Below are 27,312 nucleotides of genomic sequence, written 5' to 3'. Positions count from 1 at the left end.
AGCACAAATGAAAGAATGCCAAATTTCAAATGATCACAAGAATCTATACTGGAGGATAAAAGGATGCTGATTAATTGGCTGGTTGGCCGAGGCATTACCATGAAAGAGGAAGTGGGGAACTAAAGGCTTCCCAAGCTCCCGGGTAATTCAAAAAAGGCACAAGGTTTGAACATATTTTTCTCCTTTGCAGAGAGAGATTTCCTGCATAAGAACATATGTTTTTTCATGGCAAGGTAGCACAGTGGTTAGCACTGGTGCTTCACAGCGCCAGGGACCCAGGTTCAATTCCCGGCTTGGGTCACTGTCTGTGCAGAGTCTGCACGTCCTCCCCATGTCTGCGTGGGTTACCTCCGGGTGTTCCTGTTTCCTCCCACAAGTCAGGAAAGACATGCTTGTTAGATGAATTGGACATTCTGAATTCTCCCTCAGTGTCAGAACAGGCGCCATAGTGTGGCAACTAGGGGATTTTCACAGTAACACCATTGTAGTGTTAATGTAAGCCTACTTGTGGCACTAAGAAAGATTATAAAAAGTATAAATGTGTCACATTATGTGCTCAACTGATCATCTTTAATTAGTTGGGGAGCTAGTTAGTGTAGCTATTAGCACACTCAGGATTGTTCAGCAAGTGCTGTTCAATCACAGAATCACGTCTAACAGTATTTGTTTGGGGATTTGCAAGCTGGTTAAGTTTGGTCTGTCCTCTGCAAATACAAACAACCAATGGCACATGCTGTTTGATTTAAACAGCCAATCTTTGATACCGCCGATGTACCTGGCATTGCACTGCCACTGAAATTCATACACAACGTTGCTCAATTGTGTGATAGAATGTCTTTTTGGACTGGCAGCAGCATCCAGTTGGTGGAAAATATCACTCATGTCACCACTGCATAGTAGCAGCATGAAATCGCTTTCTACTTGTTGAACTTTTTGAGACACTTTGCCTTTCGAGGGTTGTTTGAGATAGCAGGCACTTTTCTGGTCTGAAAATGGTGCCCGTTTGTAAGTTTGCATAATACACAGTGAACAATCATCAGATCAGTAAGAGGTCTTACAACACCAGGTTAAAGTCCAACAGATTTGTTTCAAATCACTTGCTTTCGGAGCACTGCTCCTTCCTCAGGTGAATGAAGAGGTATGTTCCAGAAACATATATATAGACAAAGTCAAAGATGCAAGACGATACTTTGAATGCGAGCATTTGCAGGTAATTAAGTCTTTACAGATCCAGAGAGAGGGGTAATCCAAGGTGAAAGAGGTGTGAATTGTCTCAAGCCAGGACAATTGTCAGGATTTCGCAATCCCAGGCCAGATGGTGGGGAATGAATGTAATGTAACATGAATCCAAGGTCCCGGTTGATGCCGTACTCATGTGTGTGGAACTCGGCTATAAATTTCTGCTCGGCAATTTTGCGTTGACGGGCGTCCTGAACGCCGCCTTGGAGAACGCTTCCCCGGAGATCAGAGGCTGAATGCCCTTGACTGCTGAAGTGTTCCCCGACTGAAAGGGAACACTGCTGCCTGGCAATTGTCGTGTGATGTCCGTTCATCCATTGTCGCAGCGTCTGCATGGTCTCGCTAATACACCACGCTTTGGGACATCCTTTCCTGCAGTGTATGAGGTAGACAATATTGGCCGAGTCGCACGAGTGGTACCGCGAAACGGCAAAAAAACGCACTGACCCCCTCAAAAGACAACACGGGACACAACCGACAGAGTACCCTTCGTCGTCCAGTACTTCCCCAGAGCGGGGAAACTATGACATCTTCTTCGCAACTTTCAACACGTCATCGATGAAGATGAACATCTTGCCAAGGTCATCCTCACACTCCCACTATTTGCCTTCAAACAACTGCGCAACCTCAAACAAACCATTGTTTGCAGCAAACTACCCAGCCTTCAGAATAGCAACCACGACACCACACAACCCTACCATGGCAATCTCTGCAAGACGTGCCAGATCATCGACATGGATACCACCATTACATGTGAGAACACCACCCACCAGGTATGCGGTACATACTCGTGCGACTCGGCCAACATTGTCTACCTCATACGCTGCAGGAAAGGATGTCCCAAAGCGTGTGTATTGGCGAGACCATGCAGACGCTGCGACAATGGATGAACGGACATCACGCGACAATTGCCAGGCAGCAGTGTTCCCTTTCAGTCGGGGAACACTTCATCAGTCAAGGGCATTCAGCCTCTGATCTCCAGGTAAGCGCTCTCCAAGGTGGCCTTCAGGACGTGCGACAACGCAAAATCGCCAAACAGAAACTTATAGCCAAGTTCCACATACGAGTACGGCCTCAACCGGGACCTTGGATTCATGTCGCATTACATTCATCCCCCACCATCTGGCCTGGGTTTGCGAAATCCTACCAACTGTCCTGGCTTGAGACAATTCCCACCTCTTTAACCTGGGGTTGCCCCTCTCTCTGAATCTGTAAATACTTAATTACCTGTAAATGCTCGCATTCAAAGTATCGTCTTGCATCTTTGACTTTGTCTATATATGTTTCTGGAACATGCCTCTTCATTCACGAGGAAGTAGCAGTGTTCCGAAAGCTAGTGATTTGAAACAAACCTATTGGACTTTAACCTGGTGTTGTAAGGCTTCTTACTGTGCTCACCCCAGTTCAACGCTGGCATCTCCACATCATAATCATCAGATCAGCACAGGCTATGTGTCACAGTATAGATTTGACGTACTCTATTACCACATTAAACTTGCAAGGTAGTAAAATAGCTGTTTACAAGTCCTATTTACAAGATTGTTAATAATGCTCCACATGCTACAGGAATCATCATGGATTTCTCAACTAGCATATCAAGGAAAGGGAGAAAATTAGACTTCTCAATCTCAAAAGGTGTGTGTGGAAATCTTTACATGGGCTGTAAAGCAATTTGGGATTTCCTAAGATTATGAAAAATAGTAGAAAATAAAATGGGCGGGATTCTCCGTCCCTCCGCACCAGAAGGGATTTTCCATCTCACCAGCCAGCCAATGAGGTTTCTCACTGTGGGCAGCCCCACGCCATCAGGAAATCCCCAGGCTGCCAACGCAATGGAGAATCCAGACAGCGGATAATCCAGCCCAAAATTATTTCCTTTGTTTTTGTCACCAAGATTTAAATCACTCAGCCAGCCATTTTTGTTGAAATCCCCTTCCCCAATAAATAAAATTAGGTTCCTTCCTGCCTTAGTTCCAACCTGAAATTATGTGTAATTTCTCTCCCATCTTCCCTCGTGATCTCGCCAAGCTCACCTTCTCCATAAGATTCAATTCATGCTGACTTGACCCGATTCCCATTATAACTGCTGCCCACCAAAGATCCTTCCCGGTTCCTAAGCTAGGCAACAGTGTAATTTCAACAATAGTGTGTTTTCCTCAAGTAGAATCCACCTAACTCACCATCATCATCCCCCCTTTTCTGAAAAAAAAACCTGTCTGTTGTTCCAAACTACTGTCCCATCTTTAACCTCCTTTCCCGTTCCTAAGCCCTTGATTGTGTCATCAGCTCCCAAATGTGTGATCAGCTTCCTCCGGCTCCATTTTTGAATGTCGGCAATCTGGTTTCTGCCTCTGCCAGAGCATCAAAGCAACCTTAACCCTAAATCACAATGAAATCCTCTATGGCTTGTTAGGTGAGTGTCCCTTTAAGAAAGGTTTAGTCTCTTGTCATGTGACATGTAGCACATTGGGCTGTGGCTGTGAGGGGAGAGGAGGTTTCAGTTTCAGTTTGACTGCTTTGGACTGCAGGAGGAAAAATAAATGTTTTTCTCTGTTTTCATTTTAAAAAGCTATTCCAGTAAAAAGCACACTGGTTGTGGCTAACTGCCTTGGTAAGTTTAAGGATACAGGGCGAGATTCTCCGACCCCCCGCCGGGTTGGAGAATCGCCGGGGGCTGGCGTGAATCCCGCCCCCGCCGGTTGCCGAATTCTCCACCACCGGATATTTGGCGGGGGCAGGAATCGCGCCGCGCCGGTTGGCGGCCCCCCCGCGATTCTCCGGCCCGGATGGGCCGAAGTCCCGCCGCTAAAATGCCTGTCCCGCCGGCGTAGATTAAACCACCTACCCTACCGGCGGGACAATGCAGTGCGGGCGGGCTCCGGGGTCCTGGGGGGCGGCGCGGGGCGATTTGGCCCCCGGGGGTGCCCTCACGGTGGCCTGGCCCGCGATCGGGGCCCATCGATTTGCGGGCGGGCCTGTGCCGTGGGGGCACTCTTTCCCTTCCGCCTTCGCCACGGTCTCCACCATGGCGGAGGCGGAAGAGACTCCCACCACTGCGCATGCGCGGGAATGCCGTCAGCGGCCGCTGACGCTCCCGCGCATGCGCCGCCCGGAGATGTCATTTCCGCGCCAGCTGGCGGGGCACCAAAGGCCTTTTCCGCTAGCTGGCGGGGCAGAAATTAGTCAGGCGCGGGCCTAGCCCCTTCAGGTTGGGGCTCGGCCCCAATGATGCGGAGCATTCCGCACCTTTGGGGCGGCGCGATGCCTGACTGATTTGCGCCGTTTTGGGCGCCAGTCGGTGGACATCGCGCCGTGTCCGGAGAATTTCGCCCACAGTTGTTTTCCGGAAGGAGTTTGAACCTACTGTTTGGACCTGGATCAGAATTTCAGGAAAAGGACCAGTCCCATTCAAGTGAGAATACAGTGTGCTTGGCCATGTCCTTGAAAAGGGGCTTTGGTTTATTGGATTTTGTTATTGAATTGGAACAGCTAAGGGGGAATTCATTAAGTGTTATATATAGATTACCGTAGCTGTGTGGTGTTTTTATGTTTGTAATTGATAAAAACTCTTGCTGTGTTTATATATTTATATGTACGTTAACTACATTTTTAGAATATACCTTGTTTTGATCAGTCTAGGAAGTCTGATGAATCGCACCTGCAGTGAAGGCTTTTGTGCTCATCCCAGCCAAATTCAACATAAAGGTTGTAGGTCAGGTGAACTTCATAATACACTTTGGAATTTCTAAGCCCTGACCCATAACAGGCTGTTCCTGATGCATTATGCCTCCTCAAACTCCCTGCAGCTTTTGACATGGTTGAGCAACCTTCCCTTCCAACATATCTTCTCCATTATCAAGCTCACTGGAACTATCCTAGCTTTGTTCCATGTCTGCCTACAGTGTATTTCCAGTGATGGCCTTTCTTACCACCTCCACACTCTTACTCCCCTTTACCCTATCATTAGTTGCTGTGTCTTCAATTATCTTTACCCAGGCTCTCGAACTTCCTCCCCAGAATGCACCTACTCTCTAACTCCCTGCACTCCTCCTCCACAAAATGCAACTGTTTGACCAAGCCTTCATCACCAATCGCACAATTTCCATCTTTTCTTACATTTATTTTTTGTGAAGCACCTTTGGACATTTTTTAACCTAAAAGTGCAAGTTATTGTTTTAGGACATCTGGGAAATGGCACATCACCAGAGCTCAAGCAAGGAAGAATAACAGGCACTCTCGTGATTTAAAAATAAGATCAAAGGACCTCCAAGTAGTAGATTTGGGAACAGCAGGTGGTACCAATATAGTTTACATAGTGATGTTTCTGGACTATTACAGGCCAGCTGAACCAGACTACTTCATGTGTACAGGTGAATATGAACTCTACCCAGAAACTGGCTAATATTTGATACAGTATTAGGAAACCTATTCAAAGACTGAACGCCTCAGGAAAGAAATTTCATGCGTACCTTCACCACAGGGCCAGTGTACTTGGGACCTGATTTGTCCGGTGCTTGAGATGGAAGACTATCTGCCAGAAGTGTCAGCGGATCTTTACCCTTTAAAGACATAATAGACACATTTTATAAATTTTGGCCCATTCTCTCTTGAAACATATTCTAACAGCAGTGAAATATGTTACTGAAGGTTTTAGCCTACATGCATGTCCCAGGAAAATGAAGCTGCCTCTTAAAATCGAAAACAGTGCCAATGCAGCAGGACATGACCCAAACAATTTCAGTCTCATTCTCTATACCAATGCAGTGACAGGTGAATTAGCGCTGATGTGACCTGGTCTGATTCTCATGGAAGATGTCAGCAGGAAGTGACTTGCAGATAAAGAACAAGATGGAACCTTGGGATCTCTTCAGCAAACTGTAGGGGTACAGGAGGAGGTGACCAGGATTACCAACACACACCTTAAAAGCTGTGATCAGCAGACCGCAGTGTGATCACCACACCCACGCCCCTGCCTCCCCCAGGAGCTGGGAATACATAAAATCTCTGATAAACGCAAGTTACTGCGGATGCTGGGATTTGAAACAAAAACAGAAAATGCTGGACAATCTTTGACAAAGAGTCATCCAGACTCAAAACGTTAGCTCCCTTCTTTCTCCAGAGATTCTGTCAGACCTGTCCAACATTTTCTGTTTTTGATGCACAAAATCACAGTGGCAGATGTGTAGCCACCTGAGTTGGCCACTTCCCGACTTAAAATGGAGAACCGCAAAGGCTGAAGGGAAATTCAGCCAACACAGGCAAAGACTAGCAAATACAGAAATCATGGGCGAAATTCTCCGTAATCGGCGCGATGTCCGCCGACCGGCGCCAAAAACGGCGCATATCAGTCCGGCATCGCGCGCCCCAAAGGTGCGGAATCCTCCGCACCTTGAGCAGCCGAGCCCTAACCTTGAGGGGCTAGGCCCGCGCCGGACTGATTTTTGCCCCGCCAGCTGGCGTTAAAGGCCTTTGGTGCCCCGTCAGCTGGCGCAGAAATGACATTGCCGGGCGGCGCATGCGCGGGAGCGTCAGCGGCCGCTCACGGCATCCCCGCGCATGCACAGTGGAGGGGGTCTCTTCCGCCTCCGCCATGGTGGAGACCATGGCGAAGGCGGAAGGAAAAGAGTGCCCCCACGGCACAGGCCGCCCGCGGATCGGTGGGCCCCGATCGCTGGCCAGGCCACCGTGGGGGCACCCCCCGGGGCCAGATCGCCCCGCGCCCCCCACAGGACCCCGGAGCCCGCCCGTGCCGCCTTGTCCCGCCGGTAAGATAGGTGGTTTAATCCACGCCGGCGGGACAGGCATTCTAGCAGCGGGACTTCGGCCCATTCGGGCCGGAGAATCGCTTGGGGGGGGGCCCGCCAACCGGCGCGCCGCGATTCCCGCCCCCCGCTGAATATCCGGTGCCGGATAATTCGGCAACCGGCGGGGTCGGGATTCACGCCAGCCCACGGCAATTCTCCGACCCGGCAGGGGGTCGGAGAATCCCGCCCCATGTGTATTGAAACATTTAAGAAACCAGACAGCACTGAAACCAGCAGCCACCTGCATAGTAATGAGCAATTCCAAGGCACAATTGCAACTGTTAAGGTGAATAAAGCCAAGCCAGACTCCTCGGCGCCAGCAGGAGCCAAGACAAAGGAAGGGCAACGGACATTTAGGGACCGCCCAGCGATCAGGGAACAACTCCGGTATTGGAGAAATCGATCCAAGTGATCGGAACGCAGTCCAATAATTTGGAACCAGGTACAGGGTCCACGCCGAAGAGCGGGAAGCCCCTGGGGACTATAAAGTAAAGCCCCCAAGTTCAAATCGTCCTTCTTAGGCAGGGTCACTCAGCAACGCGAAGCAACCCCTGAGAGTGAACTGTCCAGCGGCCGCCAACCAAGTAAGTCTCCAGTCAACGCTCGCTACGAGATAGGCGCTCCTAGCTACCAGTCCATAGCAGCTTTTGAATCCTGCAGACTCAGGACCTGAACGAAAGGCCATTTGTTCCCCTGACCTGGTGGGCCAATCCGAAGCTAAGTATAGGCCTTTTAGTGATAGGAATAGTCTAGAAAGTAGAGTTTATGCATGAGTAGCGATTTACTGTGTATAATAAATGTGTTTTGATTTGAATCTTACTAATCGGTGTATTGGGTTATTGATCATTACTCGGACTTGAACCTCGTGGCGGTATCATAAAGATACCTGGCGACTCTAGAGCAAAGGTTAAACAAACAGAGCAAATTACGAATTAAGAGCCAACCAAAAGTTAGCAACAGATGTGAGACACACCAGGCAGCAACTGATAGCTATTGAAAAGGAGGCCCCAAAGGTATATGGTGTGTATGAGATCTGTCAAGATATGGATTTTAATGTCTCTCTACACACTAATTAGTGAGTGCCAGAATAAATTTTCTTGCTAACCTTTTGTCCAAAAATGAGACCATAACCTGTTTCCCTAGGTTTCATATTTTATTCTTATTTGCTCACTCACCTTAGCATCACCCAGACTGGCAGAAACGGAGGCAGCCGTCGAAGCTTTCAGAGGTGCCTTTATAAGAAGAGAAAATCCCAACTGTTATTTCATTTTAATTTATTCATACACCAAGTGATATAATTTTATGTTCCCCTGCACTTGGGTTTATCTTTTTGGGGGGTAATGTAAAATTATCTGGCTGGTTCTCCCACCTCCTTTCCCCAACCTATCTGCAATTTTATAGAGGACAGGGGAAGCCGAGGATGTCCTGCTCAACCACAATGTTGAGGCTGGCAGGAGGAGTTCAGTTATGGGGAGAGGAGGGGATACTGGATCACTCTGGTCAGGATTCACCCGCAACATGGGTGCTCCTCCCCATCATGACCCCCATGCCCCTCTTCCCAAGCTTCCCCTCTTATCTCCTCCACAAAACTGGTCACCTACTTGGTCCTGTGGGCTCCTATGGTGATGTTATGGGCCCAGAAATGACCACAGTTCATGGTGACTGCTGAAAAATGGTGTGATAGGTTTTGGGGTGTTAGGATGTGTTATTCTCTGTAGAATTCCTATATCCTGTTTATATCCTGCTCTTGCAGCCACGATATTTATATGCCTGGTTCAATTCAGTTTCTGGTCAATGGCAATCCCCCCATGACGTTGATAATAGGGTGACGGTTATGCTACTGAATGTCAATGGGAGATGTTTGGATTTTTTCATGTTGGAGATAGTCATTGCGTGGCACTTTTCATAGTAACTTCATTGCAGCGTTAATGTAAGCCTTCTTGTGACACTAATAAAGATTATTAGATTGTGTGGTGTAAATATAACTTGCCACTTATCAGCCCAAGCCTGAATGTTATCCAGGTCTTGCTGCATTTGGGCATGGACATCTTTTGTATCTGAGGAATCATGAATGTTCAACCTTGAATGGTGCTGAAGCTTACATCAGCGAACATCCCCACTTCTGACCTTATTATGGAAGGAAGGTCATTGATGAAGCAACTGAAGATGGTTGGGACTAGGACACTACCCCAAGGAACTCCTGCAGTGATGACCCGGGACTGAGATAATTGACCTCCAATCACCACAACCATCTACCTTTGTGCTAGGTATCATTCAATCCAACAGAGAATTTCCCCCCCAGATTCACTTTGACTCCAATTTTGCCAGGGCATTTTGATGACACACTCGGTCAAATGTTTCCTTGATGTCAAAGGCGATCAATCTCAACTCATTTCTGGAGTTCGGGGCCGGCACTGCTCCAGCGCCGATACGCGGCCCTGCACTGCCGGCACTGTTCCGCGCATGCGCATGATGGCCGTTTCCGTGCCGGTGCATGCGAGTGATGGCCGTTTCCACGGCAGCGCCGCGCAACATGGCATAGCGACACAGCGGGCCACTGCGGAAGGAGATAGGCCCACTCCAGATCGCTTGCGTCCGCCGATCAGTATTCCCCGATCGTGGGCCTGGCCGTCATGCAGGCCCCCCCCAGGAGTCTGATTCTCCCACAGCCCCCCCCCCCCACCCACCAGGACGGCCACCGCGGCTGCGGTTCCGAGCTCCTGCCGGGTTGTACCAGGTTGGAACCACGGCGGCGGAACTCTGCGGGAACTCGGCCGGTCGATCCCGGGGGACGTTGCACGCGACTGGCGCCAATTCTCCAGTCGCCGGAGAATCGCTTCCCGGCGTTGGAGCGGCGTGGCGTGGGAATTTCCGGCGTCACCGGCAATTCTCCGACCTGCCGTGGGCTCGGAGAATCCCAGCCCAGTTCTTTGTGCATGTTTGAACTAAGGCTGAAAGGACGTCAGGAGCTCGGTGACCCTGGTGGATCCCAAACTCATCATCATCGCTGAGTATGTGTCACTTGATAGCACTGTCAACAACATTTTCCATAACATTGCTGATGGGGCGCAATTCAGTGGACTTAAAACAAAGTCCGGTTTTGGCCGCATTTGGAGTGGTGTTTCTCGGTGGCTGCAACACCAAGGTTCACCCCGCTATTCACTGTCACTTTGTCAGTTTTTAGGGCCTAAGGGATTTTCTCCCCACTGAAACCACACATTAATAATAATAATCTTTATTAGAGTCACAATTGGCTTACATTAATACTGCAATGAAGTTACTGTGAAAATCCCCTAGTCGCCACATTCCGGCGCCTGTTCGGGTACAAGGAGAATGTCCAATTCACCTAACAAGCACGTCGTTTGGTACTTTTGGGAGGAAACCGAAGCACCCTGGCACTGCTGGTGCCACCTGGGAACCCTGGCACTGCCAGCCTGTCATTGCCACCTGAAAGTGATCCTGGCACTGTCAAGGTGCCCCGGTGTCACTGCCAGGGGCACTGTCAGGGTGCCAAACTGGCGCTGCAAGGTGCCAAGCTAGCATTTTCCACGTGACAGGGATCGGGCCTAGGGGTGCCCTGTGCAGGTGTGTGTGGTGGTGGTGGTGGGGGGGGGGGGTGAGGGGAGGAACAATTACTTCCTTACAGGTATGCTGGGGCTTGGAGGGGGTGTTCGGGATCACGTCAGAGGGTCGAAAGATTGGGACACCATTGAGGAGTTCCGATGAGCGGAGCTCCTCAGTACAGAAAAAGGTACTAAGTGAATGAATGAAATGAAATGAAATGAAAATCGCTTATTGTCACAAGTAGGCTTCAAATGAAGTTACTGTGAAAAGCCCCTGTGTAAAGCACTGTGTAAGTGCGGCCTTGGCTGCGCGTTCTCCGCTGAGGCTCCCGAACTACCCGAATAGCATGGTGTTTCTCGGTGCTCCGAGCGCTGGGAAACACCCAGCTAATCGCGTTCTATGGGACTCTGTTCCCATTTGGGTAGGTTGCACCCCTTAAATTGGTTGTCAGCATAATTGTAACACATTGAGGATTGTTTAACAAATGTTGTCCAATCGCAGAAACATATCTAATGTGGGACACTAAGTTTTGGCTTTTGGGCAGGCTATTGGTTGCGGTCCATTAAAAATAGTGGAAGGGCCATGCTGTTTGATACAATCCACCAGTCTTTGAGAGGAATCACCTACATACCTAGCATCACACTGGCACTGAAATTCATATACAATATTGCTCATTTGTGTCATAGGCAGAATGTCTTTTTAGTTTGACGGATTAATTATTTGCTGACACATGGCGGGTTATGGAGATTAGCGCTGGGGTGGATGGGAAGACGGTGGGCTGGGCAATCGACCTACATGCCCCCTACTGAAAACACACTCGGCAGGACCATGTAATATCCAGCATCATAAATTATTGTTGTTTCCTTTGTAAGGGTCCTTTCTGTTGATTCTCTTACTTCCTCTTTATTTTTGCCGCTATCATTTTTTGATCCATGGATGCTTAATGGACATGTATTTTTAAGCCAATCGGCAGTGAGAATGACGAATTCAAAAATTGCAACATTATATTTGGTTCTAGTGCTTGAACAGAACAACTCAGACCTTGTGGCACCCAGGAGATAGATGGGACTCGTTTGATTGGTTGGCTGTTGACCAATAAATTGGCAAAAAGGCCATAATCTGCATGTAACAGGTGGTGATTTGGTCCTACTCAAGTGGAATGATTTTCAGAGACCCAAGGAGCTCAGTGGGGTCCTGGATGCTGTAGAAAAAGGAGCTGTGAGTACCTGTTCTCGACATCTCTCTCTCGCCAGAAATATGGTGAGTGGCTGTCCTCCTGAACCTACAGAGAACCTGAATGAATGAACCTACGGTGAAAACCATTACCAGCTGCAAACAGAGACTTCGACCTGAAAGCTTTGTTTGAAGGAAAGTGTGCTTAAAGACAACCATCTGAAACAAAGACTCTTTTTCCTTTTACTTATTTTCATCCCTCTCTTTCCCTCTGTGTTTGTCTGTGTTGTGTGTGGGGGTGTGTGTATATGGGAGCAGGTTAAAGCAGGGGATTAGGAATTAGTTGATAGTTAACCAGTTGTGTTTGCTGCATATTTCATTGTAGTTCTTGTTATTAATATAAAGTAATTGTGTTTAAATCTACAAACTTGGTGGTTGTAGTTATTGGGCAGCCAAGGGCAAAAGACTGTGGGTATTTTTGTCAGAATTATTTCTTAATTCAATTGTGTTGTGACTCCGGGTCAAGGAGGGCTGGAATTGACCGTGCCCCAGCCCAGGGTGTCATGACAGCTTCTTGCTCCTTAATGATCACTTATTATTGGTTATGTGGCTGTCTGTGACCAATCCGATTGTAAAACCAAAAATAGAAATTGGCCCTCAGAATTCCCTACACCACCTGCAATCTCTAACAGTTTAAGATTGGAGCCATACCTGCGGCTGCTTAGACGGCGGAGCTGCAGAGTGAGAGGTCGGAGCTGAGCATTTTGAAATCGGAGTGGGAGAGGTTTGGGTAAAGTCTGCTGACAGAGACTCCAGGACGTCACCTTCTGTCATTCTCTGTAATAACAATTCAACAAATATAGTTAAACCATCTCAAAGATATTTCAAGAACACAGAATCACAGGCCTCAACACCTCAAAACTGAAGCAAAAAATGAGAAAAAGGCCATCACCATCAGTAATTGCCTTTAACTGCACAATTTCCCCCTTCCTTTTACTTACATGTGATGCTACCCATGGATGAATAAGGGACCGAACATATGGTCGCTAGATTTGCTGATGAAACCAAGATAAGTAGGAAATGTAAAGAGTTTACAGAGTGATGTGAGCAGGTTAACTAAGTGGGCAAATAATAGCAGACAGGAGAAATGCGTGTGATTAGGAAGGCAAATGGAATGCTGGTGTTTATTGCAAGGGCAATGGAATATAGAAGTAGTGAAGTTTAAAGCAGCTGCTGCTGTACAGGATATTGGTGACACCAAATCAGGAAAACTGTGTACAGCTTTGGTTTTCTGATTAAAAAAAGTTCTAATTGCATTAGAAGGAGTTCAGAAAACGCTTACTCAACTCATTCATGGAGGGTTTATGTTATGAAGAAAGATTGAACAGGTTGCGCCTTCACCCATTGGCGTTTAGAAGAGTGAGACGTGATCTTAGGGCAGCACAGTGGCACAGTGGTTAGCTATGCTGCCTCACAGCACCAGGGACCCGGGTTTAATTCCAGCCTTGGGTGACTGTCTATGTGGAGTTTGCACATTCTCCGCGTATCTGCGTGGGTTTCCTCCGGGTGCTCCGGTTTCCTCACACAACTCAAAGATGTGCACGTTAGGTGGATTGGCCGTGAGAAATTGCCCTTTAGTATCTAGGGATGTGCAAGTTGGGTGGCAGCTGTGGGGATAGGGTGGGGGAGTGAGCCTGGGTAGGGAGCACTTTTGAAGGGTCGGTGCAGACTTGATGGGCCGAACGGCTTCCTTCTGCACTGTAGGGATTCTATGATCTTATTGAAACATATAGGATCCTGGAGGGGGCTTGACAGTGTGGATGCTGAGTGAATGTATCCTTTTTGGGGAGACAAGAACTAGTGAACACAGATTTAAAAATATGTGATTTCCCTTTGAACACTTAGATCTGGAGAAATGCATTTCTCGGAGGGTTATTAGTCTGTGGAATTCTCCTCCCCAGAGGGCAGTGGTGGGTTAAAGGCTGAGTGAGATAGATTCTTAATAGTCAGGGGAGTCAAGGGTTACGAGGGGTATACAGTAAAGTAGGGTTGAGGCCACAATTAGTTCCATAATCTTATAAAATGGCAGAGCAAACTAGAAGGATAGAATGGCCTATATTCCTATATTACTAAGTACCCAACTGAATGGTGGGAGAAAGATCTCTGTCAATTTTAGCAACAGGAAAAAAAACACGAGCTGCAAATAGAACAAATGTACTAAATCTGAAACTTGTCAGAAACTATATCAATCTGTTAATATTTACAAATTATTTTTCTTTCTATTATTTAATAGAGAATTATTGATTTATGAAACAGTGCCCTCCAGATGTTACTGCAGGGAACCAAATGTTCCTTCATGAAAATACATTGAGCTTTATCTTTCCTGGTACCTTTGGTTTTGCTCCTGGACCAGTGGAGGAAGAGGCCATTTTACCTTTATCCTGTTACAATAAAGAAACATCATCAGATTCCTCTTAATGGCAATAATCATTTTGAACTGAAAGTAGCTGGCAAAACAACAACATAAATATCATAAAATGCCTCAACATTCTGGAGAATATTGATGCCTGATGTCATTTTAAACCCCACTTGGGGTTACCATTGACCAGTAACTGAATGAGCTAGCCACTTAAGTACTGTGGCTACAAAAGCATGTAAGAGGCTGAGAACGCTTTGGCGAGTAACTCACTTCCTGACTCCCCAAAGCCTGTCCATCATCAACAAGGCACAAGTCAGGAGTGTAATGGAATTATACATAAGAACATAAGAACTAGGAACAGGAGTAGGCCATCTGGCCCCTCGAGCCTGCTCCGCCATTTAATGAGATCATGGCTGATCTTTGTGGACTCAGCTCCACTCTCCGGTCCGTACACCATACTCCCGAATCCCTTTATTCTTTAGAAAGGTATCTATCTTTTTCTTAAAAACGTTTAAAGAAGGAGCCTCAACTGCTTCACTGGGCAAGGAATTCCAGAGATTCACAACCCTTTGGGTGAAGAAGTTCCTCCTACACTCCGTCCTGAATCTACTTCCCCTTATTTTGAGGCTATGCCCCCTAGTTCTGCTTTCCCCGACCAGTGGAAACAACCTGCCCGCATCTATCCTATCTATTCCCTTCATAATTTTATACGTTTCAATAAGATCCCCCCCCGCATCCTTCTAAACTCCAATGAGTACAGTCCCAGTCTACTCAACGTCTCGTCATAATCTAATCCCCTCAACTCTGGGATCAACCTAGTGAATCTCCTCTGCACTCCCTCCAGTGCCAATATGTCCTTTCTCAGGTAAGGAGACCAAAACTGAACACAATACTCCAGATGCGGCCTCACCAACACCCTATACAATTGCAGCATAACCTCCCTAGTCTTGAACTCCATCCCTCTAGCAACGAAAGACAAAACTCGATTAGCCTTCTTAATCACCTGTTGCACCTGTACACCAACTTTTTGTGTCTCGTGCACCAGCACACCCAGGTCCCTCTGCACAGCAGCATGTTTTAACATCCTACCGTTTAAATAATAATCCATTCTGCTGTTATTCCTCCCAAAATGGATAGCCTCACACTTGGCAACATTGAATTCCATCTGCCAGACCCTAGCCCATTCACTTCCAGTATCCTCTGCACTTTTTGCTTTACCACTCATCTTAAGTGTCGTCTGCAAACTTTGACACATTGCACTTGGTCCCCAACTCCAAATCGTCGATGTAAATTGTGAACAACTGCGGGCCCAACACTGATCCTTGAGGGACCCCACTAGTTACAGGTTGCCAACCAGAGAAACACCCATTTATCCCCACTCTCTGCTTTCTGTTAGTTAACCAATCCTCTACCCATGCTACCACTTTACCCTCAATGCCATGCATCTTTAGTTTATGCAGCAACCTTTTGTGTGGCACCTTGTCAAAAGCTTTCTGGAAATCCAGATATACCATTGGCTCCCCATTATCTACTGCACTGGTAACGTCCTCAAAAAATTCTACCAAATTAGTCAGACACGACCTACCCTTTGTGAACCCATGCTGCGTCTGCCCAATGGAACAATTTCCCTCCAGGTGCCCCGTTATTTCCTCCTTAATGATAGATTCCAGCATTTTTCCTACAACCGAAGTTAAGCTTACTGGCCTATAATTACCCACTTTCTGCCGACCTCCTTTTTTAAACAGTGGTGTCACGTTTGCTACTTTCCAATCCTCTGGGACCACCCCAGAGTCTAGTGAATTTTGATAAATTATCACTAGTGCGTTCACAATTTCCCTAGCCATCTCTTTTAACACTCTGGGATGCATCCCATCAGGGCCAGGAGACTTGTCTACCTTTAGCCCCATTAGCTTGCCCAATACTGCCTCTTTAGTGATTACAATCATCTCAAGGTCCTCACCTATCATATCTTTATTTCCATCAGTCACTGGCATGTTATTTGTGTCCTCCACTGTGAAGACTGACCCAAAAAACCTGTTCAGCTCTTCAGCCATTTCCCCGTCTCCTATTATTAAATCTCCCTTCTCATCTTCCAAAGGACCAATATTTACCTTAGCCACTCTTTTTTGTCTTATATATTTGTAGAAGCTTTTACGATCTGCTTTTATGTTCTGAGCCAGTTTACTTTCATAGTCTACCTTACTCTTCTTTATAGCTTTTTTAGTAGCTTTCTGTTGTCCCCTAAAGACTTCCCAGTCCTTCAGTCTCCCACTAACATTTGCCACTTTGTATGTTTTTTCCTTCAATTTGATACTCTCCCTCACCTCCTTAGATATCCACGGTCGATTTTTCCCCTTTCTACCGTCTTTCTTTTTTTGTCGGTATGAACCTTTTCTGAACACTGTGAAAGATCGCTCGGAAGATTCTCCACTGTTCCTCAACTGCTTCACCATGAAGTCTTTGCTCCCAGTCTACCTTAGCTAGTTCTTCTCTCATGCCATTGTAATCGCCTTTGTTTAAGCACAAAACACTAGTGTTTGATTTTACCTTGTCATCCTCCAAATGTGTTTTAAATTCCACCATATTGTGGTCGCTCCTTCCAAGAGGATCCCGAACTATGAGATCATTAATCAATCCTGCCTCATTACACAGGACCAGATCTAGGACCGCTTGTTCCCTTGTAGGTTCCATTACATACTGTTCCAGGAAATTATCCCGGGCACATTCTATAAACTCCTCCTCAAGGCTGCCTTTACCAACCTGGTTAAACCAATCGATATGCAGATTAAAATCTCCCATGATAACCGCTGTACCATTTCTACATGCATCCGTTATTTCTTTGCTTATTGCCTGCCCTACCATCCTGTTACTATTTGGTGGCCTATAGACTACTCCTATCAGTGACCTTTTCGCCTTACTATTCCTGATTTCCACCCAAATTGATTCAACCTTGTCCTCCATAGCACCAATATCATCCCTTACTATTGCCCGGATGCCATCCTTAAACAACAAAGCCACACCACCGCTCTTACCGTCCATTCTATCCTTTCGTATAGTCTGATACCCTTGGATATTTAACTCCCAGTCGTGACCATCTTTTAACCATGTTTCAGTAATGGCCACTAAATCATAGTCATTCACGATGATTTGCGCCATCAACTCATTTACCTTATTTCGTATACTACGAGCATTCAGGTAAAGTACACTTATGCTGTTTTTTATGTCTTTGTTATGAATCCTAACACCTTGATCAGTAACTTTTCGCAAATTATTTTTCCTCTTACCCTTTCTCCTAATTTTCCTTGTCTTTGAACCCATATCTCTACATAATAACCTGTCACGTAACCTGCTGCCTTGATCTCCATTAACCATTATACTGTCCATAGCTTTACACTTCCCTTCCCCCCAACTTGCTAGTTTAAAGTCCTTGTGACCAACCTATTTATCCTATTCACTAGAACACTGGTCCCAGAATGGTTCAGGTGAAGACCGTCCCAACGGTACAGGTCCCTCCTGCCCCAGTACCGATGCCAATGCCCCATGAAATGGAATCCCTCTTTCCCGCACCACTCCTTTAGCCATGTGTTAACTTCCCTAATTTTCTCAACCCTATGCCAATTGGCACGTGGCTCGGGTAATAATCCAGAGATTATAACCCTGGAGGACCTGTTCTTTAATTTAGTCCCTAGTGTTTGATAATCCCCAAACAGGTCCTCTTTCCTAGTCTTACCTATGTTGTTAGTCCCAACGTGGACCACAACAACTGGATCCTCCCCCTCCCTCTCCAAAATCCTTTCAAGCCGATCAGAGATGTCCCTCACCCTGGCACTGGGCAGGCAACATACCATGTGGGACTCTCGATCTGGCTTATAAAAGATGTCATCAATCCCCCTAATTATAGAATCCCCTACAACTACCACTTGTCTTTTTGCTCCCCCCTCTTGAATGGCTTCCTGTACCACGGTGCAGTGGTCAGTCAACGCATCCTCCCTACAGCCCTCCTCCTCATCCACACAGGGAGCAAGTACCTCATACCTGTTGGACAAGGTCAAGTGCTGAGGCTCCTCAACTCAGGATCCCCCTACCTCCCTCCCTTGCAGTCACACCACTCTGTCCCTGACCACTGTCCGAATTATCAGTACTTATTCTACCGGGTGTGACTGCCTCCTGAAACAAAGCGTCCAGGTAATTTTCCCCCTCCCTGATGTGCCGCAGTGTGTGCAGCTCGGTCTCCATCTCATCAATTCTGAGCCGAGGTTCCTCGAGCAGCCAACACTTGCTGCAGATGTGGTCACTGACGGTCTCAATGGGATCCACCAGTTCCATCATCATACAGCAACAGCACATCACCTGTCCAGCCATATTCAATTAGTTAATTAATTTAAATAATAATTTAAAAATTTTTTTTTAATATAACCTCAAGGATAAACCCGAACACCAACAAAAACACAGCCCTCTCTCGCCACTCACCCGAACTCAGTCACTCACCTAAACTCAGATGCACTCTGTTCCAATCAGCACTCCGTGTCTAAAGGCACTCCTGCCACACCTTTTGTGCACTCACCTCTCCCAGCACTGTCCCGGCTCTCTCCTCCCGCACTTTTTAAATCTCCCAGCTCTCTCCTCACTTACCTGGATGAATGCAGCTCCAGCAACACTCCAGAAGCTTGGCACCCTCCAAGACAAAGGAGCCAGCTTGATTGGCACCCGATCCACCACCTTAAATGATTCTCCTTCCACCACCAAGGCACAGTAGCAGTAGTGTGTAACATCTACAAGATACACTGCAGCAACTCATCAAGGCTCCTTTGGCAGCACATTCTAAACTCATGGGGCGCGATTCTCCGCTCCCGCGCCGGTTGGGAGAATCGCCTGGCGCGCCATTTTTTCCCGCCACGCCGGTCCGACGCCCTCCCGCGATTCACCCAAGCGGCGAGAAAGGCCCCATCGGGTTCTGCGTGGCGCAGGCCAGAGAATCTCTCGGGACACCCAAAATGGCGATTCTCTGCTACACCCGCTATTCTCTGGCCCGGGTGGGGCGAGCGGCCTGCCCAAAACGAAGGCTTCCCACCGGCGCCATCCACACCTGCTCGCTGCCGGCGGGAACAGCGCGGGAACACTGGGGGGACGGCTTGGGGGGGCCTTTCACCGGGGTAGGATTGAAAAAGGGTCTGGCCCGTGATAGGTGCCCACCAATCGGCGGGCCGTCCTCTCTGAAGGAGGACCTCCTTTCCTCCACGCCCCGCAAGATCCATCAGACATCTTCTTGCGGGGCGGCCTTGGGGAGGACGGCAACCACGCATGCGCGGGTTGGCGCCGGCCAACCCGCGCATGCGCGGGTGACGGCAGTTATGCAGCGGTTGATGCGGCGCCGCTTTTGCGGCGCCAATGCCAGGCGCGCACAGACGACGCTGCTTTCGCGACACGCCCCCCGAGTTTCTCACGGCCCCGATCCTAGCCCATTTTCGGGCCCTGAATCGGTCGAGATCGGGGCCGTTTCACGCCGTCGAGGTTCACGATGGCGTGGGTACTTAGTCGCGGGAGCGGAGAATCATGTCCAGGATCTCTACCTCCAAGGGCAGCAGATGATGTTGGAGAGGCAGTGGCATAGTTCAAATCTCACCATGACAGATAGAGGAATTTAAATTGAACTAATAAATCTGCAATTGAATGCTAGTCTCCGTAATGGTGACCATGCAGTTGTAGAAGCCCACCTGGTCATGAAATGTTCTTCAAGGAAGGAAATCTGCCATTCTTACCTTATCAGACCTACATGGACTCCAGACTCACAGCAGTGTGGTAAACTCTTAACTGCCCTATGAAATGGCCTAGCAATACATGGAGCTCAAGGGCAATTAGGGATTGGAAACAAATGCTGGCCTTGCCAGTGATGCCCACATCTCACGAAATAATAAATTCAAAAAAAAATGCATGGGAACACCATCACCTGGAAGTTTCCCATCTACCCTGGAAGTATATTGCTGTTCCTTTGCTGCTGCTGGGTCAAATCCTGAAACTCCCTCCTTAACAGCATTGTGGGAGGACCTACACCACATGGACTGCAGCAGTTCAAGACGATGGCTGAAGACTATCTTCTCAAGGGAAATTAGGGATGGACAATAAATGCTGGCCTAGCCAGTGACACCCACATTCCATTAACAAATAAAAAAGAATTAGCATGTTAACGAATGCCTTGGTTGGTCAGTTTGAGGCCTAGTTAATTGACATGGCTTATTGACGTGACTAATTTGTTTTCAAATAATTATTCAGCAACTTTCGGTTTCGTAATCGTCAGATTCCTGATGACCTGTGATAGCAGGAACAGTTGTACTGCTTCAAAATAAACCGTTGTAGAAATATTTCTTGTTGACTTTTATACAGACGTATTTGAAGTATTCAGTTATTGACTTGGCATAAATCAGTTGTTGGACCAAACCTTAGGATCAGGTCTAAATCTGTAATCAGGTGGTATAGATTCTTCCTTTTCTCCCACTCGTTCAGCCTTCTTCTTGGTAGCATCTGATTCCTGAAAATGTGAGAAATAAAGATTACAAAAATACCCTGAATTGCAGCTCAATATCCATATCCTAAGCTTCAGTACATTGAAGTGAGCTGAATTTGGAAAATTTTAGACTCGCGGCACAGTAGCACAGTGGTTAGGCCTGTTGCTTCACAGCGCCAGGGTCCCAGGTTCGATTCCGGCTTGGGTCACTGTCTGTGCGGACTCTGCACGTTCTCCACGTGTCTGCGTGGGTTTCCTTCGGGTGCTCTGGTTTCTTCACACAAGTCTCAAAAGATGTGCTGTTAGGTGAATTAGACATTCTGAATTCTCCCTCTGTGTACCCGAACAGACGCCGGAATGAGGCAATGAGGGGATTTTCAGAGTAACCTCATAGTAGTGTTCATGTAAGCTTACTTGTGACAATAATAAAGATTATTATTGTAATAAAAATCTGCCTGTAAAACCTATAGCAACTGACAGCCATGGTGATGAATAGTTGTTGGAGGATGCCCCACGTGTAATCTTATGCTATTTAATCCAAACTCAAATAAATCGGATGTATGCATTAGGTAGAGACATTGAGGGTAGTTTTAATCCTCAGAAATGTGTGGATTGGAGTTGGCTGAATGGATAATATTTTGAAAATTTCAAACTTGACTTAAATTCACCTCAAACCCAAATACGTGCAGTCCAGACTAAGGCCCAACAGAAGGAAGGTGACAAATCTGCTCTCAGGATGAGGGTCAGTTAGTAAAACCTTTTAAGGAGGCTTCATGCCTCCATTTGAACAGCCTTTGTATTTTTAAAGTCACGTTGGCCTGGTTACAGATCTGTACAGATATATGTTTGCTCCCATCAAAAAACCGACTAACACATGTTGCAGGAACAGAAATGTTATACAGGCACTGAAAGTAACAGGAAACAATTTTCATTTGTACCTTCACTGGGGGACCAGTGTATTTTGGACCTGAATTGTCCGGTGTTTCTGAAGGAAGTGTCTCCGCAAGTAAGTCAAATGGATCTTCATCCTTTAAAGATTAAAGACATTTTTACAATTCTGACAAACACCAATTAAAATATTTATGAAAATTGGACTTTGGAGGGTTGGGCCATTCATCCTTTGAGCATGTTCTGCCATTCAATGAGGTCACAGCTATTGGATTGTGGTCTCAACTCCACTGTCCTGTCTGTCCCCCCATAACCAATGACTGACCCCATCAAAAATCTGCTAATAAATTCAATAACCCAGCTGCCACAGCTTTCTGGAGAAGAAAATCCCACAGACACTCTGAGAAAAAAATTCTCATCATCTTGGTCTTAAAAGGACCTCTTATTCTTGAACTATGTCCCCTAGTTTCAGTCTCCCCCATGAGTGGAAACATCCTTCCTATATCCATGCCCTCAGGATCGTATGTGTTTCAATAAGATCACCTCTTACTCTTCTAAAGTTCAATTGGCTTTGGCCCAGTCTGTTCAACCTTTCTTCATAAATTAAATCCTTCAATCCAGGACTGAGTTGAATGAACCCTCTCTGAAGTGCTTCTAATGCAGTTATCCTGCCTTAGTATCCTGCTTTAGCCTCCTTAATAATGGATTATAGCAATTCCTCTTTGATAGCTGTTAGGCTAATAAGCCTACAGTTTCCTGCTGCCTAAATCCTTCCTTAAATTAAAAAAATATATTTTTATTGGCATTTTCAATATTATATACATTGCCGTTCGTTTTCGTTTATTGTACAATACAAAAGATTTTTTCTTAAGTTTCTTTATTTACAGTTTGTCTGACTCGGTGTACAATCCTCCTTACCCCCCACCCCCCAAGCCCCCCTCTTCCTAATCCCTCACCCCCTCTCTTGAAGCCCTCCCTGCTTGTTCTGGGGGTGTTTTCCCCCTCCTCCTCGTTTCCCCCCCTTTATTCTCCCCTTTCTTCGCTCCCCACTTCGGTTTTGGCTGTGTCCATCTTGTGGATGGGGGGGCCGACAAATTGCCCCCATGCAGCAAGGAAGTCTTCCTCTGACCCTCAGATGGCGTATTTGATCTTCTCCAGATGGAGAAATTCTGATAGGTCTGCAGCTGTGGGTGGTGCTGCTGATCGCCAGCCGAGCAGGATTCTCTGGCATGTGATTAGGGAAGCGAAAGCTAGGGTGTTGGCCCTCTCCACCATGTGTAGCCCTGGCTGCTCTGATACCCTGAAGATTGCTACATTTGGTCATGGCTTCACCCTCACCACCACAACCTTGGACATTGCCTCGGAGAAAGCTGTCCTTAACCCAACAAGCTTGGGACAAGCCCAGAACATGTGGGTGTGGTTGGCCGGGCCTCTCTGGCACCGTTCACATGTGTCCTCCACTTCTGGGAAGAACCTAACTCCTTCCTTAAATAAAGTTTTCCTAACTTTTGGGACACTTCCAGAATTGATAGTATTTCTGAAGATTAATAACCAATCCTTAGAATCACAGAAAAGTTACAGCACAGAAGGAGACCATTCAGCCCATCTTGTCCATGTCAGTCCAACAGGTTTGTTTCAATGTCACTAGCTTTCAGAGCGCTGCTCCTTCCTCAGGTGAATGAAGAGGTATGTTCCAGAAACATATATATAGACAAATTCAAAGATGCCCGACAATGCTTGGAATGTGAGCATTAGCAGGTAATTAAATCTTTACAGGTCCAGAGATGGGGTAACCCCAGGTTAAAGAGGTGTGAATTGTGTTAAGCCAGGACAGTTGGTAGGATTTTGCAGGCCAGATGGTGGGGGGTGAATGTAATGCAACATGAATCCCAGGTCCCAGTTGAGGTCGCAGTCATGTGTGCGGAACTTGGCTATAAGTTTCTGCTCGGCGATTTTGCGTTGTTGCGCATCCTGAAGGCCGCCTTGGAGAACGCTTACCCGGAGATCAGAGGCTGAATGCCCTTGACTGCCAAAGTGTTCCCCGACTGGAAGGGAACTTCCTGCCTGGTGATTGTCGCGCGATGTCCGTTCATTCGTTGTCGCAGCGTCTGCATGGTCTCGCCAATATACCACGCTTCGGGACATCCTTTCCTGCAGCGTATGAGGTAGACAGCATTGGCCAGATCACAGCCTTCAACGCGTCATCGATGAAGCTGAACATCTTGCCAAGCTCATCCCCACACCCCCACTACTTGCCTTCAAACAACCGCGCAACCTCAAACAAAACATTGTTTGCAGCAAACTACCCAGCCTTCAGAACAGTGACCACGACACCACACAACCCTGCCATGGCAATGTCTGCAAGATGTGCCAGATCATCGACATGGATACCACCATTACACGTGAGAACACCACCCACCAGGTACGCGGTACATACTCGTGCGACTCGGCCAACGTTGTCTACCTCATACGCTGCAGGAAAGGATGTCCCGAAGCGTAGTACATTGGTGAGATCATGCAGACGCTGCGACAACGAATGAACAGACATCGCGCGACAATCACCAGGCAAGAATGTTCCCTTCCAGTCGGGGAACACTTCGGCAGTCAAGGGCATTCAGCCTCTGATCTCTGGGTAAGTGTTCTCCAAGGTGGCCTTCAGGACGCGCGACAACGCAAAATCGCTGAGCAGAAACTTATAGCCAAGTTCCGCACACGAGTGCGGCCTCAAACGGGACCTGGGATTCATGTCACATTATATTCATCCCCCACCATCTGGCCTGCAAAATCCTACCAACTGTCCTGGCTTGACACAATTCACACCTCTTTAACCTGGGGTTACCCCATCTCTGGATCTGTAAAGATTTAATCACCTGCTAATGCTCGCAATCCAAGCATTGTCGGGCATCTTTGAATTTGTCTATATACATGTTTCTGGAACATACCTCTGCATTCACCTGAGGAAGGAGCAGCGCTCCAAAAGCTAGTGATAGCGAAACAAACCTGTTGGACTTTAACCTGGTGTTGTAAGACTTCTTACTGTGCTCACCCAGTCCAACGCCGGCATCTCCACATCATGGAAAAACATCCTCAGAGCATCTGCTATTTCCCCCTGACCTTCTTCATAAAGCCTCAGAAACAATCCATCTGGCCCTGGCGACTTATCAACTTTCAAGGAATTCAATCCTTCGAGTACTTCCTCTCTCTTTATGATTATCCAATCCTGTATCTCACAATGTTTCTCCTGTACTACTATATTTGCATCACCCATTTCCTTCTACCATCTCTGCAGTCACGTCCTTTAATACCCTACCAAGCAGGCCACCTGGTTCCGGGGACTTGTCAGCCTATAGGCCTAATCATGTCCCAGCACCTTTTCCGGGTTTTGTTGACAGGTTCCTCCTTCATTTTAATTCCATTTCCATAAATGAGGCATAACCCACTGGCTCATCTCTGTTGTGAATAGAAACCCCCACCTTTCACAGTTTACTCTTATTTTCTGACTTACCTTTGCACTACTTTTACTCGCAGAAACTGGGGCGGCCGTTGAGGCTGTCAGAGGTGCCTTTGCAAGGAAGAAATTAAATTTCAACTATTATTTCAGTTTTGCCATTTCAACTACTCCAGATTTCCAAACCCACTTCTACCAAGTCTTTGTAATTACTTAAATTTGATTTTATATCAATCGTAGACTTAAAGGAAATCAGATATTCAGCAAACAAGCCGTGGTATGGCACGGTAGCACAGTGGTTAGCACTGTTGCTTCACAGTGCCAGGGCCCCAGGTTCAATTCCCGGCTTAGGTCACTGTCTGTGCGGAGTCTGCACATTCTCCCCAGGTCTGAGTTGGTTTCCTCCGGGTGCTCCGGTTTCCTCCCACAAGTCCCGAAAGACGTGCTGTTAGGTACATTGGATATTCGGAATTCTCCCTCAGTGTACCTGAACAGGCGCCAGAGTGTGGCGACTATTGGCTTTTCACAGTAACTTCATTATAGTGTTAATGTAAGCCTACTTGTGACAATAATAAAGATTATTATTATTTAAATGTTTAAGAAAACTGTCAAAATTAAGGTGTTAGATTGTTAATTATATTGCAAGGGAAGATGATTTTCTGTAGTTGGTAAACCATGCAGTTTACAATACTGATTGTAACTATACTGTGTGCTATGTTTAACCAGACAGCGGTCACCATTATGTCACGATACATGCAGAGGAAGGAGGGCCAGGCAGTTCCCAATTCTCCAATAGGGACAACTTGCCAGAATTAGGCACTGCTGATGGGAACAGTGCAAGGTAGGGTAATGGATTGGATCTCCAAAAAGACAAAAATGTTGTTACTGGGGAAAAGGAGGTAGGCAAGCTCCTGAAGTCCCAGCAGCTTAGAGCTGAAAGAGTGTTGCCATTATGTCTTCACTTAGCGCTGCAAGACAACAGAATAAGCGTGCTGCTGTTATGCAACCAGGAGCCATTGCTCATTTTGTTTCAGCCTCAAAGAAGCACAACAGGAAAAAATGAGGTTGAGGCAACCTGAGAGAATTTGTGCACTGACTGGAGAGCAACAAATTCTCAGACGATGTGGCGGAAATTAATTTTGGTTCAAAACTAAGCCAGATGCTTCATTCCAATCAACAGATGAGCTGCAGCCTGAGCTCCCTGCTGAAGCAGCTGAATTTTGGGCAAATTGCCTTGTTACAGCAGCTCTTGCTTCATTGGGAAGCAGAGGATAACAGAAGGATTCAGCAATGCTTCTCCGGAGTACTCCATTGCTGTGATGAGTACTCATGCTCCTTCTGACTCCAAATAAAAACAAACTCCCATCTGATAAAAAGCCCTTGACCTGAAATGTTAGCTTGTTTTCTCTCTCCACATATGCAACCTGATGTGCTGCGTATTTTCAGCATTTTCTGTTATTATTTCTGATTCCTTGCATCCACAGCATCATCCTTTAGTATTGAAAACACATTTGGTGATGTTTTTCTGGCAGCCAATTGCTGGTCAGTATTATACGCTCAGGAAAATTAAGCGGAGCAGATGGCATGTGTCAGGAAATTCTGCCCATTTTGATCGGCTGCACTGGATGTCTGAAAAGATTCAGTGCAGAAGGAGGCCATTCGTGCCATCGAGTCTGCACCAGCCCCTGGAAAGAACACCCTATTTAAGCCCCCGACTCCACCCTATCCCTGTAACCCCACCTCACCTTTTTGGACACTAAGGGCATTTTATCATGGCCAATCCAACTAACCTGCACATCTTTAGGCTGTGGGAGGAAACCGGAGCACCCGGAGGAAACCCACGCACACAAGGGGAGAACGTGCAGACTCCACACAGACAGTGACCCAAGCCGGGAATCGAACCTGGGACCCTGGAGCTGTGAAGCAACTGTGTGAACCACTGTGCTACCATGCTGCCCAAGCGATTAATATGGTGCTGACTGTTACTCAGGGGAGCTTGGGAGCACAGGACATAGGCCTATGTAAACAGTATTTATTTTTTACTTCTTTTCTCTTCAGAAGCTGAACGATGCCTAATTTCCACTCCAGAATGTGTAGATCACCAAATATATTTTGTTAATTCTAATAAAATCATTTAAATATAAACATTTACATATAAACCAATCAGAGTGACACTGTTGAGTCTGTTTAACCATTGGTCCCCGTTAATCACTTGCTATTTTTGTCCTTATAAATGACCAATCACATGACTCATCATTGTCAAGAACCTTGGATA

The 27,312-nt window shown here is 46.9% G+C and overlaps 1 protein-coding gene across 16 annotated transcripts in view; it reads right to left on the bottom strand.

Annotated features, from left to right (window-relative positions):
• Positions 1-27,312, bottom strand: part of cast (calpastatin) — a 318,006-nt gene that overhangs the window by 14,778 nt on the left and 275,916 nt on the right. For 15 of the 16 annotated variants that reach the window (XM_072516336.1, XM_072516334.1, XM_072516328.1 and 12 more), the window contains 7 exons: positions 25,095-25,151; positions 21,640-21,729; positions 20,636-20,725; positions 14,171-14,221; positions 12,492-12,617; positions 8,219-8,275; positions 5,709-5,798 (listed from right to left, as the gene is read on the bottom strand). In XM_072516336.1, the coding sequence (XP_072372437.1) occupies positions 5,709-5,798; positions 8,219-8,275; positions 12,492-12,617; positions 14,171-14,221; positions 20,636-20,725; positions 21,640-21,729; positions 25,095-25,151 (561 nt within the window). The remainder of the gene's footprint in view (positions 1-5,708; positions 5,799-8,218; positions 8,276-12,491; positions 12,618-14,170; positions 14,222-20,635; positions 20,726-21,639; positions 21,730-25,094; positions 25,152-27,312) is intronic. The other variant, XM_072516333.1, reaches the window with a different exon arrangement.

Source organism: Scyliorhinus torazame, chromosome 9 (assembly GCF_047496885.1).
Source record: "Scyliorhinus torazame isolate Kashiwa2021f chromosome 9, sScyTor2.1, whole genome shotgun sequence".
NCBI classification, from domain to species: domain Eukaryota; kingdom Metazoa; phylum Chordata; class Chondrichthyes; order Carcharhiniformes; family Scyliorhinidae; genus Scyliorhinus; species Scyliorhinus torazame.
The sequence above is the reverse complement of the archived record's forward strand: the minus strand, read 5'-3'. Positions and strand labels throughout refer to the sequence as shown.